Source organism: Protomyctophum bolini (assembly GCF_963924005.1).
Source record: "Protomyctophum bolini genome assembly, chromosome: 13".
Taxonomy (NCBI): domain Eukaryota; kingdom Metazoa; phylum Chordata; class Actinopteri; order Myctophiformes; family Myctophidae; genus Protomyctophum; species Protomyctophum bolini.
Genome location: NC_137874.1, coordinates 15,902,778 through 15,923,207, shown reverse-complemented (window position 1 = coordinate 15,923,207; position 20,430 = coordinate 15,902,778). Strand labels below are relative to the sequence as shown.

Here is a 20,430-nt window from a genome sequence, read left to right as displayed (position 1 = left end):
ATCTCCAACTTCTAATCCATACATCTCCATAGTATACATTTATTTGTATTTCCAGTTCCAGAAGTTACTTTGTAGATTTTGATTATTATTACAAAACATACATTAACCACTTCAGCCCTATACATTTCGGCCATTTGAAAATATCCGATCTACGCAACACATTGTGAGCTTGTAGATCTGCTATTTTTAAAAGGCTTAAAACGGGACATTCTGCACAATGAGTGCTTTTACTTTTGGTACTTTAAGTACATTTCGATGCCAATACTTTTGTACTTTTAGTACATTTTGAATTACAGACTTCTACTTGTAACAGAGTATTTCTGCATTGCAGTATTGATACTTTTGAAACACTTGAGTACTTTTTCCACCACTGACCATTACAGGGCTCAGACATGGTTTGCCATGCCATGTCATACTGTAGCTAAAATGGTGGCTCTGTGCCAGCAGATCTTTTAAATGTTGGGCATCTCATCGTGATGTTAGGGAGGACATTATTACATAATTACTGCCAGTGCATTCTAGAGTTAAAAAGCTGTACTTACTTACTCACTCACTCACTCTATCTATCTATGGCTCTGGCTGTTTGTCATACTGTAAGTCATCACCATAATTATTGCTATCATTCATCACTCCACCATCACCATGAGCGTTAATTACCCCGCCTCCACCCACGCAATCATTAAAAACTAGCTGCCTGCTTATTCCGGAAGGTTTCGAAGAACGCCAGCATTCCTTTTCTGGCGTTGTTGTTGCTGCTGCCGCCACTGGCGCCGCTGCCCTTTGCAACTCTGGTGGTTGCCGTGGCAGCCCCGTTGCCGTGGTAATGGCTGGTGGTCGGGAAGGCGTCCATGGAATTAGCCCGTTTGACCTTAGATGGGGCCACGCGCCACGTCTTGGACCTCGGGGGAGGGGTCTGAGCCACTAGACACTTCTGGTATTGGACCTGAAGGAAAATAATAATGATATTATTATTATTACAAATTCAGCTATATATTGTATATGTCTGGTTATGTCTGAACCTCATATGTCCAAAACTGTTTTCACAAAGTTAAAATGGGGAGATAAGAGCAATATATAGCAATAGCCTATACGTTTTCCAGAAAAGCATAGGATTTAGAAGACATTTGTAGACTCGGCCTCAGGTCTCAATGGGTTTAAACCAAGTGACAGTGACAGCGCTCACCATGCATGCAGCCTGGACTGCCTCTGAGATCAGCCCAGCGTTGGGTTCACACCAGAACACGTGGCTCTCAAAGCGCTGAGTCCCTTCATCTACAATCACCGCAAAGGTGCGACAATCGTGGCCGACACCCAGAAAGGTCAAAAAACGAACCTGACACTCCCAAAATGGCTCCTCTCTTTCCTGATAAAGACAAATGGATACATATTCAGACAGAGAGACATGTGGCGCCGGTCAACAAAGCACTGATTATAGGATTGAAGTGGTTAACCCTTAATGCAGTGTTTTTCAAACTTTCTGTGCCCAAGGCTCGCCAAAGTTCTCTCACGATAAAGATTGACAAGCTCATATTGCGTTGCATTGGGATGGTTTGTGAGCTTCTAGACCTGTTGTCTATTTTTGAAATATTTTGGAAATTTGTAAAAAATAAATACATAAACATTTTCACTTATAATGACATGCCCAAACCAGAAAGTAGTTCCAATATAGTTTTTGGGAATAGAATTTACCTCTATATTCACTGTCTCAGTTCACTCTGTCTCTTCACAATGTACTGATAGGCCTGCCCTATTTTTTGATTGATTGAAATGTTTATTTGAATAAAGCAATAAATAGAATAAAAACCAATATAAACAGAAACGTCAGAATAACAAGCAGTACAAAATAATTAATAAAAGCAAATTCAAAAGGAGTGAGAATGGCTTCTCACTTTACCTATTTGCCTATACTCCTATAGTAAATTACAATTTATTACTTTTTGTATACCGGTAGTTGTATATATATAATGTATGGTTTTCACAAAATCAACCTCGGATCTTATTGGGTTAAGAAGTGGTGAATGACAATACCTCTCCTTTCCAAAGTGACAAGACCTTGTCAGAGACTTGAATGACTATTGGTTCCCAGTCATCTCTGTCTGTGGCATTCATGATGCTTTCAATGGCTCTGTTCAGTACTTCCATGCCTACAGCATACGCACGCGCGCGCACACACACACACACACACACACACACACACACACACACACACACACACACACACACACACACACACCGATATTACTATATCAATTAGCAACTGGTTAGGTGATGATGTAATACTTGTGCCACCATGGGATTAAGATGTATAAGTATCCCTTTCATTCTCCTTTCTAATTCAGATTTTCCATTTCTTTCCTTTGTTCTTCTTTTCCTCTCATAAAAAGTAATCCAATATATACTTTTCCCCTTTGAACTAGTTAAAAACCAGTCTTTTTGCTCAGTGGGGCCCAAAAGTATTTTAAGCACACAAACCCTATTGATCGGAGTCCTCCAGGAGTCTATACTAGGCCCCCTCCTTTCCCCCCCAGAAACAGGCTTAATAAGATTTTTCAGCGGATGACTAACCATGGTGAAAATACACTGAACTCATTGTACTTGTACATGAGAATGAATGGCTCGGACATAGTTTGCACTATTGATTGCTTATGTGAAGCATCAGTACAGTGCGTACAGGTATGTGGAGGCTGGGTGTCTTACCCATTGCCCTGGACACTGGCAGGTTCCCAATGTACTGGACCTCAAACTTCTGAACTCTCTGCCTGACGGCCTCCAGGAAATCCACTGCCATGGAGAACAACATGCACAACATGCACAACACACAGCATGTGAATTGTGACAGGCAAAATCGCCTCCAAAGTAGCTCGTCCATGAAGGCAACACAGTATTCAACCATTGCTATCACCTAACAGGCTAACAGCAAACACACTTTACATTTGAAACAAATCTCAAAGTGTTATGATATCCCTTTAAATGTCCTTTTTAGTTTTGATTTTCCATACTGAACTTACTACTAAATGGACTGCTAAAGTGGACCAGCGTTGACCAAAATAGACTAGGCCTAATGCAAATTACTCTAAATGAGATTACTTCTAACTAAGAGTAGAAGACATATTGAAGTAAACGTCTACAGTATTCCATTATTACCTTGCCTTGGGAGATCTTCTGGTGAAATACTTTCCATTGTCAGAGACCGCGCTAGTGATCTATTCGTGGATGCTTTTTCTGACAGGATCTGGAAGACAGACAGACAGACAGACTAATTCTATTTATTTGTAAAATGCACACAATATCATGATGTGATGTTTGAGGTGCAAAAAGACAAGACATGACGTAAATAGTACATGCTCCTTCTGATATCGGAACATCTTCCTGTTCAGACATCTGGACTGCACAGGTTCTGAGAAACAATTCTGAAAAAGCCCATCAGAATTTCGGAATGCCGGTCGGAAGGTGTATGTACTGGGCTGAGCTTCACCAGAGCTATGGTCATGTCATGTCATGTCATGCGATGTGAGGTGATGTGATTTGACTTACGGGCAACTCAGCCGTAACTGTTGTGTCATTAACCATTTGAGTTTCCCGGCTGGTGTGGGAGGTCAAGTTGCCAACCTTCTGTTCTTATCACATCTCTGTGTTTAACCTCTAGGCACTGCCAGTCCTGTGACGGCTAAACATGCTTAAACAACAAGATCCAAACATGACATACAAACCTTGGAGCACATTTCATGTAGCGCCGTGGCGATGGCTTTGGCCGGAGCGTCGCATCTAAATACATGACACTTTAGCATACAGGTGTCTTTGTCACTGGCCACAAACGCAAAGTCCCTGGATAACACACAAAACACACGGTTGGCATCAGGGAGAACATGATGAGAACATATTCTATTCTTTGATGAGACCAAATCCCAAACTATTAATTCAATAGCTGCTTGTAACGACATACCAGCTTGCTACAAAATAATCCTGTTTGTACTACGGTGCTGCAGCATCCGAAAGGGGATATTATCATTATTATATATACACAATATTTGTTGCAGAATTGAGCACTAATTGATAAGCACTAATAGCTTTGAAATCTGCTATGTTTACCATATCTGCTGGGGCTGTATAGGGTTCATGACATGTGTTGAAGGAAATGGATTAGTGTGGCCAAATCAAAGTCCACATATATGCACATAATGGTCTTGGATGCACATTCCTGATAAAACTCCAAAAAGCCATTATGCAAACTTCCCCTAATAGTCTGCATTGCTGCAGACCTGCTGCATTGCTGCAACCTTAGCTTGAGGCAATAGCACTCAATCCAGTGTAATCTTACAGTAAAACTGAGGGATCTGGCAAGAAGTCATTTACATGCAAGTAATGTAGCTCACATGGTGATTGATAGCATCGTGTCTGTGTGTGTACTTTGTCCTACTGTATAACTGCATGATGAGTATTTCCATATATCTTTGATCTGACCTTATCCAACAGCATTACTATTTTGCGTAGGACAGGGAGTGAACGACAAGAACTATATGGATGGACTATAATCCCTTTATCTTTATGATCGATAGCAACAGCTGCTGTGAGTTAATGTGATGTCACAAAGTGCAGGCTTGTTCCTCATATTTATTATATTTCGAGCCCTCTTCACTCATGCACTTACTCTGAACACGCACGTTCATAAAGGCCTGTAAGGGTTCAGTGCTCGGGTGTAGCATGGACATTGAGACATTGAGATTGGGCTTGTAAGTACCTCAAGGTACTTCCCCCACTTAATGACATCACCTGAAGGCAGCACGCACGCACGCACACACGCACGCATCTCTCCTTGCAGCGTTGCAACCTAAACTGCTGATGAACTAGAAAAGGAACCCCCTGCTGCATTATTCAGAAGAGAGAGGGGGTGGGGGGTCACAGAACTCTACAGTAGATAGCCTGGCAGTGAACACAAAATATCGCTTGGCACAAGACAAAGTATTTAGTGCTTGCCTCTGTCTGTATTTCCCCCAAGAATTGGAACGATCTGTAACGCCACTCTTATTGTACAGCTTCAAACGTGCCCCAAAGTGGCAAAACTATGACTAAAGATTTTCACTGACAAAAACAAATTAAAACTAAAACTAAATAACAACTAAGCTATGATAACTAAGACTAAATATATTGACAATTTCATCAACAAATGTTAGGGAGGGACTAGTAGATCTAGTAGATTTAGTCAACTAAAGCCTTATGATAATTAGTCAACTAGACTAGACTAACAACACAAAAACATTTCTGATGACTAAAATAAATACAAATGCCAGCCTCAGTGCTCCATTTGCGTTACTAGACAGCTAGACAGATTGAACAATTGGGTGGGACTTTTTGGCACACCTATAGCAGTGAAATTATCCTTTTTTTTAAATCTTTTTTTAGAAATTATTATTAAAAATGACACGCAGTGTTCCACAAGGATCCATTCTGGGGCCTCTACTGTTCAATATCTACACGCTCCCACTGGCTCAGCTCACAACAACAACATATGTTACCAATGCCATAGTTAAGTAGATGACACACAAGTTTACATAACCATATCACCAGACTACTGTATGGTCCAATGCACTGACTACATGCATTGAACAAATCGACAATTGGACGTGTTATTTATTTTTAGATTACCATGCCGTTCCTAGCTTCAATCAGTAATGTATGTTAAAAAGCCAATCCAAAACTTGGTGTAGTCATGGACTCAAATCAGACTTTATCAATCATCTTAAAAACATAGAACGGATTAAAGGACTTATTCTCAACAGGATCTAGAAAAACTTGTCCATGCATTAATCTTCAGTAGACATGACTACTGTAATGGTGTCTTTACATACTGTATATCTATACATTCATCTTCAGTATAGACTAACTACTGTAATGGTGTCTTTATAGGTCTCCTTATTGATCAGATGACTGCAGTTGATTCCGAATGCTGCTGCCCGAGTCCTTACTAATCAATAAGGAAAGTGGAGTATATAAATCTCTTCCCTTGCTTTATACACTTTACTGTATGCCAAAGAATTAATTTAAAAATCCAATTGCTTGGGGCCAAAATACATTTCAGATGTTGTGTGACATCATGATACCCAGGCCTCAAGTCATCTGGGTTAGGTCTGCTTTATGTCCCTAGAATCAGACACGAATGTGGAGAAGCAACGGTCAGTTTTTAATACACCACATATATCTGTCACAGACTCCCAGAAAACTGCAGGTCTGCTGCAACTCTCTCAGTTACTTTAAATCACAGCTAAAAACATTTCTGTTTGCCGCTGACTTCTATTGTTTTATTATTCAACCTTGCAGTTTATTATCTAAACTGCAAGGTTGTACAGACAGACAGGCAGGCAGGCAGGCAGTTATTTGTTGAAATGTGGACTTGATTGATCACAACTGTCTGTGTTACGATGCAGATCGTCTACCCTGTATTTACTACTGTACATATTACAACATTAAGTGTTGTAATATGGTTCAGCCCATGGACAGAGCTCAGCACCAGGGACAGCTCCACTCCGCTGCAACCTAACATGGACTCGAAAAAAGCCACTTCCACTGCAAATTAAATCGACTGTTTATTGAGTGAGTGTGCGATTAGGATGGTTCAAATCTTAAAGCAGTCATTATTCAAGTCTAACAGCAGGAGGCGTCCAAGTCAAGTCACATGTCCTGATTTTCACAACTTAAGTCTGACTTGTGTCATTAAAACAGAACATATGCACCAACCCCAGAAACCGTGGTATTATTTTAGATCAGTCTATGCTTTTAGATAAACATGTTAATTCTGTATCCCGCACTTGCTTTTATCACCTTCGTAAAATCGTAACATTGCCAAACTAAGATCCGTTGTTTCACACCTGGAGTTAGAAACTGTTATCCGCGCATTTGTCATCACGTCTTGATTATTGTAATTCTCTTTTTACCTGTCTGTCTAAAACCACATTAGATTGCCTGCAACTGGTTCAGAATTCAGCTGCTAGGTTGCTGACCAGGTCCAGGAGATCCTGTCATATAACACCCGTCCTTGCCTCCCTACACTGGCTCCCAGGTAATTACAGAATACATTTATCCTGTCATATAACACCCGTCCTTGCCTCCCTACACTGGCTCCCAGGTAATTACAGAATACATTTTATTTCACACCGAGCCCTCCATGCCCATGCAGGCACCTCCTTATCTGTCTGACCTGCTCCAACCGTATGTGCCCAGAAGGTCACTGAGATCCGCATCTCAGCCTTTGTTGGTTGTTCCTCAGACAAAATTAATAATTTCACTCTATGTTAACATAAATGTAAATTGTACTGTGACCACAACAACAACAACAAATGCCTGCTAAATGCCTAAAGTGTAACAACTACTACACTGCCCCTCATACTCCACAGCTGAAATGAAAATGCATGCAAAAATGCATGCAAAAATGCATGCAAAAATACATGCGTGATTTGACTTGGCCTGCAGCTGGCATTAGTGAGAATGAATATAAAGTGAAATACAATCTATGTTGGTGATCTTTTTGTGTGGCGCATCACACATGGTGGCCAGTGAGACATCAAACAAATTACATGCGGTCTGTTTGACATTCCCGTAACGTCAGAACACAGGTACCCAAGCAGCAGTGTCAAAGGTCTTCATACCAACAAAATGTTAAGTGTTTACTTTTAAAGGGATATTTCAACACAGTTTTTAAGTTGGTCGATTCAGTGTTTAGATATTTGATATTAATTTTATCAGACACACGCGCCCCCCTTCTTATACAAACTCATTATAATTTCAAACTCCAATTTAACCCATCCTTGGTTCTGTGACTCATACTGCTCTCCTACTATAGGGGGACGTGGTTTTTCAATTACCATTTTTTCCTTTATTTTTTATATTGGGGAGAAATGATCTGTGTGTAAAATGTGTCAGTGTGTACAGTGTCAGTGTGTAGTGGCAGTTTATGGGCGGAGAAATGTGAACGGAGCCATTAATGCCATAATGTGGCAGCCATGTTAGTTCCAGGACCCTGCATCATGGTAATGTCTTAAAAAAATTCTATGCCAACTCCTTAGTATGATGGTCATTTCACAACAATAAAAGTCTTGAAATCAACTGTTCAAGGTCAAGGCAACGTGGTGACCATATAGTGCAACATGGACACAGGCTCTGTATGTGAAAGAAGAAAAACAAGAGTTTACCTGTCCCTGGGGTGTGGCATTTCAAACAAAAGAGAAAGTGGTACATGTTACTGTCATGCGGCATACACAAACACAAACAGTGGTGTCTTTTGATACAGGAAAATGAAAATCGTCATGCAATACCATAATATAAACAAACACCCACCCTCACGCCCTTTGTGTTTTGTTGAGTAACAATGTTGAGAACAAACCTGTGTGTTAAGTGTATAAAGCCTGAGTTATACTTGGTTGCGCACCATGTCACGCACCGAAAATAGCACATACAACAAGCTAACCACACGTTAGCTTGGCGTTGGCTATCTGCGGCGAGCGACACAGCAACTATGTAAATCACCCTTAAAAGCAAGCTGGCCTTTTTAGTACATCAGAACAGACAGCCAGTTGTGACTATGGATGAGAGGTGGAAGCTGTTACACTATTATGGGATAGCGTCATCCAGTAAGCGCCCGCTGATTGTTGTCTCTGCCGATTGGCTCACCTGCCATTGTTGCAGCCCACGCCCCAGACTCGGATGTTGATGATTGGCTGACAGTGGAGAAGGGTGTGGTCTAGTGGGTCCATCAGACTGAGAGTGTCCTTCTTCAGAACCAGCATCATATCCTGACCCTGGATGAGCCATAACCAGCTTGGTAAATGACAGTGGTGTAAAGTAACTATAAGTACAGTACATTTACTTAGTTACTTTACTAAACTACACTTTTTAGGTACTTTTAGTATTTCCACATTTTGTTATACATTCACTTTTACTCCACAACATCTCAGAGGCAAATATTATACTTTTACTCAACAATAATAATTTAAAAACTTTAGTTACTTTTTGATTATTATTACAAAACATACATTACCCACTTCAGCCTATACATTTCGGCAGAGAGGGAGAGACACTTGGACAGATAGTGAAGGCCAAAAAGAGATTATATTAGACGTTTTCCACCCAAACTAGTGAAAATAGACTAGTTACAAGTTTGCAACATGGCGCTTAATTAAATATATTTAATTCATGGAATACCCCTGGAGGCTGGGACTCTCTCCTCTGTGTTAAACAGTGAGGTATGGTCTTACCCCTGGGACTCTCTCTCCTCTGTGTTAAACAGTGAGGTATGGTCTTACCCCTGGGACTCTCTCTCCTCTGTGTTAAACAGTGAGGTATGGTCTTACCCCTGGGACTCTCTCTCCTCTGTTAAACAGTGAGGTATGGTCTTACCCCTGGGACTCTCTCCTCTGTGTTAAACAGTGAGGTATGGTCTTACCCCTGGGACTCTCTCCTCTGTGTTAAACAGTGAGGTATGGTCTTACCCCTGGGACTCTCTCTCCTCTGTGTTAAACAGTGAGGTATGGTCTTACCCCTGGGACTCTCTCTCCTCTGTGTTAAACAGTGAGGTATGGTCTTACCCCTGGGACTCTCTCTCCTCTGTGTTAAACAGTGAGGTATGGTCTTACCCCTGGGACTCTCTCTCCTCTGTGTTAAACAGTGAGGTATGGTCTTACCCCTGGGACTCTCTCTCCTCTGTATTCAGCCCTAACCACACCAAAGGGTCAAGACGGTTTTAGCGTTGCCCTTGCGGTGTGATATGTCTTGTTGCTTGTTTACCCACGTTGACCCTAGTGATTCAACGCATGGAATTCAATGGCCCAAACCACGCCAAAGGGTCGTGACGGTTTTAGCGTTAACTCCTTGCAACCGTTTGGACCCAAGGAGTTGCATGGTGACCCTTTGGTGTGGTTAGGGCTTTAAACAGTGAGGTAGATGGTCTTACCTCGCCCCAGGCCCCCTGGGACTCTCTCTCCTCTGTGTTCTTACAGTGGGACAGCTGCTGGATGACGTTGTTGACGGCCAGGCTGCTCTTCCCAGGGGTCAGTTCCTCCTCTGGCACCTCCAGCCAGCCCAGGGACCGCACTGCGAAACACTGAGAGAGAGAGAGAGAGAGAGGTTTGGGGAGGAAAGTGTGTATAATGTAATTAATTATATTTCGTTCAATGCCACGTCCTGCCCTTGACATCTCTGGTCTGCCCCTGTGCAATTCCCTACCTGTCCTCCAGGTGTCCCCAGTGTTCTGGCTCCATTTGTTCGCATTTTGGGTCCAACTCTCCATGCACATAGTTATCATTGTATACTATCTCCATATTTTTACTTTTTGTTTTGTAAATGCATGCCCTAAGGGTGTCGTGCAAAAGTAGCAAGAATTGTAACGCTGAAACATTTTGAAAGTGAAAGTGACAGTGAGTATTTTGGTTTTATAAAAGTTGTGATAATCCCCCCTACTATAGTGTGTTGACCATATTATAAGGAGTTCCTCCCTGTCCCCAGTTAACCAGGGGTAAAATAAACCTTAGGTGTCATTTTTGGCTAGGTGGCAAAGCCTTCATCCAATCAGGATAGAGAGGGATTTGGCATCCATTGTTAGGTATGCCCATATGACGACCACGGATATGGTCTAAAAGTGTGAAAAACGTTTTACTGGAGTCCTGCAGCCCTGCAAATGCTCTTTTAGAGCAGTTTTGAAAATTCACACTTCTTAATGGCTGTTGGTGGTAGGGCACATTTCACTCAACAGTCATTTGGGAATTCAAGCAACAGTCTGGCCACGTCCTAACTCCATTGGAACGTTCTTTGTATGAAAATTAGCAGACCTAAACCCTAAAACAGATAACTTTGCTCTCTCTGTTCCCCATTGGGAACAGATGGGTGTTGATAATAGATCAATGAATGATCGTAGTAAACAGTGGTTTGGGTGCATGCAGGTACCTTGGAGTCAGGGTCATGGCTGCTGCTGAAGTAGTCTTCATACCAGGAGGACCTGGAAGAGGAGATGACAACTAGAAAGGTGGATTCTGGGAAATTGCAAGTGTGGTTACAATGTGGTCAACCTGTAATGTCAGTCATCTATGATGTATCTATAATCTATGAGGAATGATACCATGTTTTTCAGCCACATGCTCTTGCTCTCCATGGAAGTCGGTCGCACTTTTTCTCTCTCCCTCCCTCGTGTATCAAATATTGTTCCTGCTACAATTATATGAAAACTTAACTAGTTACTTTGTAGATTTTAATACAAAACACACTAACCACTTCAGCCCTATTTCTTTTTTCTCGGCCATTTGAAAATAGCAGATCTATGATAATGATACTTTTACTTAAGTAAAAGATGTGAGTACTTTTTCCACCACTGTCAGTGCATTCCATCCGCTACAGGTTTAATAGATAGAAAAACGCTGCATTGCATGGATGAGTGCCAGACGCCTCCTTACTCTTCTTAATTGGAACAACACGGATGCCATTTCAGCAGAACTGTGTCCTAAAACATACTTAAATGCTAGGAAGAAATGGGGCGATGCGAAACGAGAGGGTATTAAAATAAAGCAGGCGCGTTCGATAAAACTAAATGCCAGCTTTTATTAATCCCATAATGCTCTAGACCAGGGAAGAGCCGCATGTGCCCTCTAACTCTGTGTGTGTGTGTGTGTGTGTGTGTGTGTGTGTGTGTGTGTGTGTGTGTGTGTGTGTGTGTGTGTGTGTGTGTGTGTGTGTGTGTCCGTGCGCGCACGTGCGTGCATGGATGGATGTTGTGGTTGATGAAGAGTCCAGGGAAGTGTTTGTATTAGAGATTAGCCTAGAGGACGCCTTTATGAGGGCATTAATACCAACCACTCCTACATACCATGCATCTCAGAGATGGGCTATATAGGTGCAGACTATTTGTTTAATTGTTTTTATATGACAGCCTGGCACTTCAACAAGGCCTGGAAAAGTATTGTGCTGTCTCTGCTATAATTGGCAGCCGTCACATATGACGGAGGCGCTGTTGCCTGTTACTTTACTATCCATAGAGTACAGAGTGACATGCTTATTGTATCATGAAGACATATGCCATGATTTTGTGAATGTAATCTTACTGCACCTATATAATATTTGTGTCCCTTTATGTTTCTTCTTTATGTGGTCATCATAAATAAGAAAGTTTGATTTGATTTGATTTGCTCTATCTGTCCTGTCAATGCTGATGACAAATCTCAATCTGGATTTTTCGTCACATCAAGCTCAAGGTAGCCTGGTGTGTGTGTGTGTGTGTGTGTGTGTGTGTGTGTGTGTGTGTGTGTGTGTGGACACCTGTCTTCCGCAGATGACGGCGACCTCTCAGTTGGTCTCTCGGTCAGTCCGTTGGACCCCGCCTTCTCCTGGCTCTGACCGCACAAGGAAAACACAGGAAAACATACATACAGTATAAAGGTTTAGGTTTAACACTAGTCATCAACTCTCTCCAGGTACAGTGTCCCAGTGGCATCTGCATTGCATTGTGCGTTGCAGAAATATTTACATTCAACATGTTTTTGGACGGGCTCAACTGCTGTGATGAGTGCCACTGTGTATCTCACCTCTGCATTGTGCTGCGTGTCCCGCTGCTCGGCCTGGATGCTGGGGTGCTGCCACTGGGTGGTGCCTGTGGGGATGTGCCAGTAGTAGGTGCCAGTAGCGTCTCTGATGGTCCGCCAGCCGGACGGCAGATCAGGGTCTACCGCTAAGTCCTGGTCGGCCCAAATATTATCTGGAAAGATATAGGGAGACAGACCAGTGTTAAAGATGGAGTGCCGTGATTTTTGTACTTTTTCTGTCTTGTGTCATAAGCATCATTGCATAACAATATGAATTATGATGTTTCTTACACTTTGAGACACAAGAGGACAAGAGGAGTTAACATTACCCTAAAGGCCCAAATTAAGTGACATAGTGACATCACAGTATAATCCCTCCCCTATAACCCCTCCCCTTTATCATACAACAGCTTCAGTTCAGGTGGATCACCTACCCACCTGAAAAACCAGGCATACTTTAATGAACTGGTGGGTGTGGCCACATAAAAACATAATTTGAACACTTTCTGTACACTTTTTTGAAGAAAAAAAATCTTTCTCCTAGTATAATCATACCTGATGATAATCAGTACCTGATGATCATGTTTTAGGGGGGAAAAATCACGGCAGTCCATCTTTAAACTTGTCGACTAAAACTATGATGAAAAAAGGTCGTCAACTACTTTTGTTCACTGACAAACTAAACTATGTTATGATGACTAAGACTGAGACTAATTATATTTACAATTTCGTAAACAAATATAAACTAAAATGGGATGATACTAGTGGAGAAGAGATCCAGTAGAACTAAAAGACTCAGGGTCGTGCTTTGAAAATAGCACATCTACTGTACACCAAGCTCACAATGTTGTGACATCTGCCATTACAACGCCATCAAAGCAATACATTTTTGCAGCCAAAATCAACTGTAGATTTAGTCGACTAAAATCGTATGATATTTTGTCGACTAAAATCATATGATATTTAGTCGACTAAAATGTATGACTTAAACTAAATTAAATTTTATTCAAAAGACTTATGGGACTAAAACTAAATCAAAATGAGCAGTCAAACTTACGGTAACACTGAGACAGACAATAATGGGGTGAGATTTAAACAAAAGGCAGGGAAGAAGCAAACACATGTGCCTTATTGCAGCATTCTGGGTTTTACTGTAGCTGGGGACAGTTGGGGGACATTGAATGTTTATCTTTTTATTTTTAGCATCCCCATTAGCGAACACGGTAACATTAGCTGCTCTTCTTCGTGTCCAAAGACGTCTTCCAGAGTTCTAAATATCCTTGATATCTTAGATGCAGTCATGCTGTCAAACACAAATCACTAAGGTCATTGACCAGGAGGTCAGCACGAGTGTCATCTGCATTTAATCAGTTGAAAGCCACACCTTGTGTATCATAGTTCTGGTGGATACAGCATTTTAGTGTAGTTAAATTTGAAATTAGAAAATATTTTGAAAATGATTAGACATTTCTTTAAAATATTATGTTTTTGATCAGTTTTGAACATTTTAGCCTCACATACCCAAAATAGGGACACTATTAGGTTTAACCCTAACACCGGGAAAGCATCTGTTTCATATTTTAGATTTTAGCTTAAAAGCTTTATTTTGATTAAAAAATATTATTTTGGAAAAATCTTATCTGTGCATTTGCGTCTGTCTTTGAACAGATAGATATTTTTAAAGCGAACATTTTGAGTGAACTCAAGGTGGTTCCTGGAACAAAATATTTTGAAATGGCGGTCAGCGACCAGCCGGCCAAATATCTAATTTTGAGGGTCCTTGACATGATAAAGTTTCTCTTTCAGAAAACTATTTAGAAGACATTTGTTGTAGAATCAGCCTCAAGTGGTTAATTAAGGCCTGCTGCATCCCAGTTTGTTCTTGCCTCTACATGATCCTTATCTCTGGTGTGATTTCATCATCTTCTGCCCCATCCATTCCTCTCATGCCCTTGTTTTGCCTCCTCTCCTATTTCAGTCACGTGCGCGGGACAAACCATAATATGAAGGTCAATGTGTGTGGGTGTGTGTGTGTGAAGGTCAATGTGTGTGTGTGTGTGTGTGTGTGTGTGTGTGTGTGTGTGTGGGTGCGTGCGTGCGTGCGACAGCCATTTTAACATTCCACTGACCCGGGTGGATGTAGACAGATGGAGACAGATAGGGCGGTAGGGAGGAAGTGACGAGGCAGGGATCAAGGGATAGGATAGAGAGAGGGAAGGATGTGAACTGAAACTATATGACGTTAGATGAGAGGGTCAGCTGGAAGAGGGAGGCAGAGACGAGAGAGGGAGGGAGATGGAGAGGGGAAGAGAGAGAGAGAGAGAGAGAGAGAGAGAGAGAGAGAGAAACAGAAACAGGTCAATAGTGACGCGGGCTGCAGAGGATGCACATGTTTGCGTAGACTAGTGAGAGAGGGAGAGGAGAGAGAGAGAGAGGGAGATAGCCGGCCAGCTCTTTTCTGTTCTATTCTACACAGCAAACACTGAATATTTTCATGTCTATTCAATTCTATTCTATTGTATTACTCATCCGCTCCTCTCCTCTCTATAACACAGTCATACTGATCAGGTTTCAGATAGCACAGACCTTATAGTGTCTGACTGTCTGCTTAGAATGCTGTCCCTGATGTTATTTCAAACTAAAGTCAGGGGTAAACCTGTGTGAGCATCTCTAATCCTAGCTGTTCAGACTGAAAGCTTTTATTGCACACTTGCACAAAGACTCTCAGGGTGAGACTGCGCCAACGATGTAAATGTGATTCGGATCCCCAAACGATATGAGGTACTGACGTGTTTTAATGAGCCTGCTGCTGCATCCAAGAATGATATCATTGCATTTATTCAGGTGCCCGGAAAACACGATGCTGGCATGGTCTCGGAGAGGAGAGGAGAGGAGAGGAGAGGAGAGGAGAGGGATCACATTGCATAATTTATTAAGCTGATTCAGCTGACACAATCGACACTGTAGATTCATGCTCTGTGGTCATGCTGTAGAAGACAGCATGACCACAGAGCGTGTGAAAGAGAAAGTACAGTATGTGTGTGTGAGAGTGCGTGTCATAAAGTACAGTGTGTGTGAGTGCGTGTCATACTAACTCTAAGGTTACAATCCCTGTTGATGGATCTGTTCTGTCCGACACCCAGGCCCCTAGTCACAGCCAGACATACACACAATGCATTATGATGTGTTAGTACTTAGTAGTGAATATCACAATGCACTGCGCAGTGTTTAGGAATAGTGGAGATTGTTTTATAATAGAAATGCTTTTGTTTTGTCTGTTTACACCAGCTATTAGCCTGTGGTTAATCAGACTAATGGATTTAGTCAATTATAAAATAAATCATTAACATTTCCGATTTGTTGTTGATAAATGTAAATGTATTATTAGGCCTATATATATTCTTTTGTTACAATTTTTCGATTAGTTGCTTAGCCTACAGTATACCTGAGCAAGTTGGTTATGGTTCTAATTAATATCAGATATATATTTTTATTTTAATTGCCTAAGCTTGTTCTTAGAACAGTGAATTGAGCATTGTCAAAGACATTAAAAGAAACTATGTGTGTGCGAACATCCACGTTTGTGCGTACATGCGTGTGTGCGCACGCATGTGCTCTAGCTGTGCCTGCATGAGGTTTCATCTGATTCCATTCAATAAACCCTGTGTGGTCATTAAGGCTCACTAACTGGCTGGTTGACTGTTCTTATCTCTTCAAGCTATGCTTTTGTCTTTTCTTCTCTAGCTCTATATTGCTCCTTATCTTTTTTACACAAATGTTACTTTACTTTACTTGGCAAGATATCTGTTGATGGCTTTTATAGAATAAACTGTATTTTAAACTTCTGCTCCTCCACATTTTTTGAGTGCTTGGGTCTCTTTTTCTTTTTTCATGTCTCTTGATGTATTTAGTTTTTAAAGGTGGAGTGCCGTGATTTTTTTTTTCTGTTTTCTATTTGTCTATGGAGTTAATATAATAGACCCCCAGGTCAGCACTCCATCGCTAAAGTTTTTTTTTTAATGTATTGTAGATAAGATTGGTTTAAGTTTTGGGGCAGAGAAATCCAAAGTGCTATTGACCTACATATAAGTTTGTTCTTGCTGATGGGAGTAGCAGCTCCAGCTCCTCTGTGCTGTATGTTTGGCTATAACTGGTGAGCCAAACTGCACAGGTTATTGGTGAAGGCCTACTGCTTCTGTTCAACCATCAGCGATGACAGATGTTCATGTATATTTTTGAGCAACCTCAAACTTTTTCAAATCAGATTTTGTAGCTGGTGACCAGATTACAGGGCTGTGTGTTGTAAGTTTCATCTGTGTATCAATATCTTTGTTTCTTTATCTCTCTCTGTCTCTGTCTTTTGCTATATGTTACTTTCTGTACTTTGTTTAGGGCTGGGCAGTTAACCGAAAATACATTGAAACCAACATTTAGAAGTTACCGCAATGAGTGACTCTTGCTCATGTACTGTAGGTTAATTGAATAATCAAGATACAGGTTTTTATATAGATTACTATCTATATAAATCGTGAATCGTAAATTAATTGAGGCAAACGTTTGAAATAATCGTGATATTATTGATTTGAGGTCATATTACCCAGCACTAAAGTTGTTGTCTTTGTCTCGGTAGATGCGTTTGTCTCTGAGGACAGTGTTATTTATAGACCAGTGATATCTGTCCATATATCAGCCCAATGCTCACGAGAGGATAAGGTTACATTTACAATATTTCTATTCTGTTCTAGCTCATATAATCGCACGTTACTACTACTAGAAAGCACTATTGGAGCACAAACCTCTGCGAACAATGCAGCACCGGTTCTGATGGCTGATAGGCTTTGCCTATTAGCGTTCAAAAGTACAGTAATATAGATAAACAGTGATCAATAATATTCTAATACGAATTGCAAGAAACTACCGAAGACAGTGGTCAAAAGATTAACAGTGACTGCGACTTTCTCTGGGAGCTCAGAATACTGTGTTCATTTCAATGAAAAAATCCATCCAGGCTATCTATTTGTATCATGACTTTTTAGAAATGTACAGGAGAGGAATACACATTCATTTGAAAGTCTGTGGAAAAAGTCTGATTTCTGAGATTAAAGTGCATGGGAAAGAATCGTGATAATATTTCCCTGCCTGAAGTTTTAACACCTACAGGTGGCCAGAAAGTACAAACATGATTAATGTTAAAGTATTAATCAATTAAATCAATTACATCTGTTACGTCTGTCTGTCTGTCTGTCTGTCTGTCTGTCTGTCTGTCTGTCTGTCTGTCTGTCTGTCTGTCTGTCTGTCTGTCTGTCTGTCTGTCTGTCTTTAAAAAAAAAATTGAATCTACAAACTCTGAGTGTACAATGAGCAATATACCAGTATATTTATTATGGTTTGACGATGAATTGGATCTGCTTTTTAGGTACTCTGATCACTACTCACTAGCAACATCAGTCCCCACCATAGGGACTCCGAACCGCCCGTACCTAAACAGCAGATCCAAAAAGGTGGTAGCTGGGGTGGAGGAGGTGAGCAGCAAAGGTTTATGCAGACAGCAGTGCATGCAGCAGTATCAGTGTGCAGCAGCAAGCAAGCTGGATAAGCAGTGCAAACTATACCAGTTTAAATAGCCGGTATGAAGATGGAATGAATGTGTGATTGGATGTGTGAATCATGTGAACGAGAACGTGATGCTGAGTTGGCCCAATGGATGATATGCACACGACTGCCATCTTGCCAGCAAGGTGAAGCTATTATCGTCTTGAACTGAGATGGGGGCTGCTTGTTCAGTCCTATACTTATGGGAACAAACGATCTTGAAGCCCTAGCCTGCAGAGAAGGTACCATGTACCATCGCCCTGATGGTAAAAGATGCTATTGGCTGTGTAACGTCTAACATTGCAGATAGAAAGAGGATAATTCAAGCTTTCCGTACAGCTGCAATGTTGGTAAGTTTGATGTTCTTTAATACAATTAGATAGATGTTCTGTTTGGATGAATGGGCTGTCTATGGGAAGTTGCACCTAGGTAGCAACCTTGCTGGCAAGATGGCAGCCGTGTGCATATCAATGAACGGCCGCTGGCAACTGCACTGAGTTCCTGACTGAACTTGCTCTGTGCATGTCTGTGACAGGCGCGACACTCATTCGTGTAAAAAGTAACACTTGTGATCTATTGTGAACTCATAGATCTGCTATTCTGAGGTGATAAATGATAAAGCTTTAGCTTTGTCAGTAAGCCCACTTGTCTGTCTGTCTGTCAGTCAGTCAGTCAGTCAGTCAGTCAGTCAGTCAGTCAGTCAGTCTGTCAGTCAGTCAGTCAGTCAGTCAGTCAGTCAATCATCTAAGTTAGATCTGTGTCAGTCAGTCAGTCAGTCAGTCAGTCATCTAAGTTAGATCAGTGTGTCATTGGATCGGTAGGTCAAGGACAAAGACCTTTCCATTGTCCTTCATTGTCAGTCTAACCACCTCACCACACATCCCTCCATTCTGTCTCGACAAACCTCAGATAGTTTAGTTTTCACTATAACAAAGGCGGCAGACACCAAAACAGTTTAATTTTATTTTCTGCTCTCCCACACTTTTTTTTTGTTTCTCCATCATCATCATTATGATTATATCTATTCTGCGCAAAATCATAGTTAACTATTCTGGCCAGCAGTGGCCACTCCCACATTCCAACCACCTGACCTAGCTCAGTTCCATCTACACACCTGTTCCCACTTCCTCATCATACAACCCTGTTCCCACTCCCTGTTCCTTGCTCTTCCCTGCTAATCTACACACCTGTTTCCATGCACTCCCTCATGATCACCTGTTCCCCCTCCCTCATGATCACCTGTTCCCTCCCCTGCCTCATCAGCCCTGCTCTTCCCTGCTCCTCTACACACCTGTTCCCCCTCCCTCATGATCTCATCAGCCCTGCTCTTCCCTGCTCCTCTACACACCTGTTCCCCCTCCATCATGATCTCATCAGCCCTGCTCTTCCCTGCTTCTCTACACATCTGTTCCCCCTCCCTCATCATCACCTGTTCCCACCTGATGAGGGACATCAGCCCTGCTATTCCCCGCTTGTATTATACTCCCTCATCACATCAGCTTGCTACCTATAAAGACATGGACCCATATGACTCACTCTCTGCCAGATTGTCAAGTGTTTGTTGTTACTGTGTGCTACAGTCTTGGCTCTTTGCTCTCTTGTAAGTAATGTCTATCGTTTATGAGTCGTGTCCGTCTCCAGATGTTGACTTATGTTTTTGACCTTCTGCCCATCTTTGGATTTCTGGATTATTGCCTGCTCCTGCCTCCCTTTGGTATTTGTTTGCCTGTATGGACTGCCTACATGTGTTTGACCACTGTCTGATTCACCACATCATAAGCCTTGTCACTTAATTCAGCTGTTGATTTAATGAATCCATATAGTTTGACTTTGAACATGCTCTGCCTCCGGTGTTGTTCTGCTCTTGGGTTCGACTCGACTGTATAGTTTCATAGTGCAAGTCGTATCTATAATCGACCATCATAGTTAACTATAATATGATAATGTTAGAAGTCATACTCACCATCATAGTTGACTATAATAATGGCCAGCATATAATCCTTCCCCAGCATGACTCTGTCCAGCCGTGCGTGTGCACGTGTGTGCGTGCGTGTGTTCCGATCCTCTGTCCTCTGCTAGCTCTTACACATCACTCACACTGTCTCCCCACACTACTCTATCTCTCTCTCTCTCTCTGTTGCTCTCGCTCTCACACACAAACTCTGTCTGTCACAGCAGCAAATGGCTAGAGGCCTGTTCACATGCCGAAAGGTTTAGATGTTCTTAATTCAACTCTGTCTATATTAATCTACTGTAAGTGTGTCTCTATCTATCCATCTTGGAA

At 41.6% G+C, this 20,430-nt stretch overlaps 1 protein-coding gene across 1 annotated transcript; it reads right to left on the bottom strand.

Moving 5' to 3' along the window:
• Positions 1-679: 679 nt before the first annotated feature.
• LOC308327547 (amyloid-beta A4 precursor protein-binding family B member 3-like) lies at positions 680-20,158 on the bottom strand (the record flags this gene model as incomplete). The annotated part of the gene is given in 12 exon segments (XM_080781068.1): positions 680-943; positions 1,184-1,363; positions 2,029-2,144; positions 2,698-2,781; positions 3,145-3,232; positions 3,711-3,825; positions 8,662-8,789; positions 9,941-10,090; positions 10,930-10,981; positions 12,507-12,554; positions 12,556-12,727; positions 20,110-20,158. Coding segments are annotated over 12 exon segments (1,446 nt in total).
• Positions 20,159-20,430: the final 272 nt, after the last annotated feature.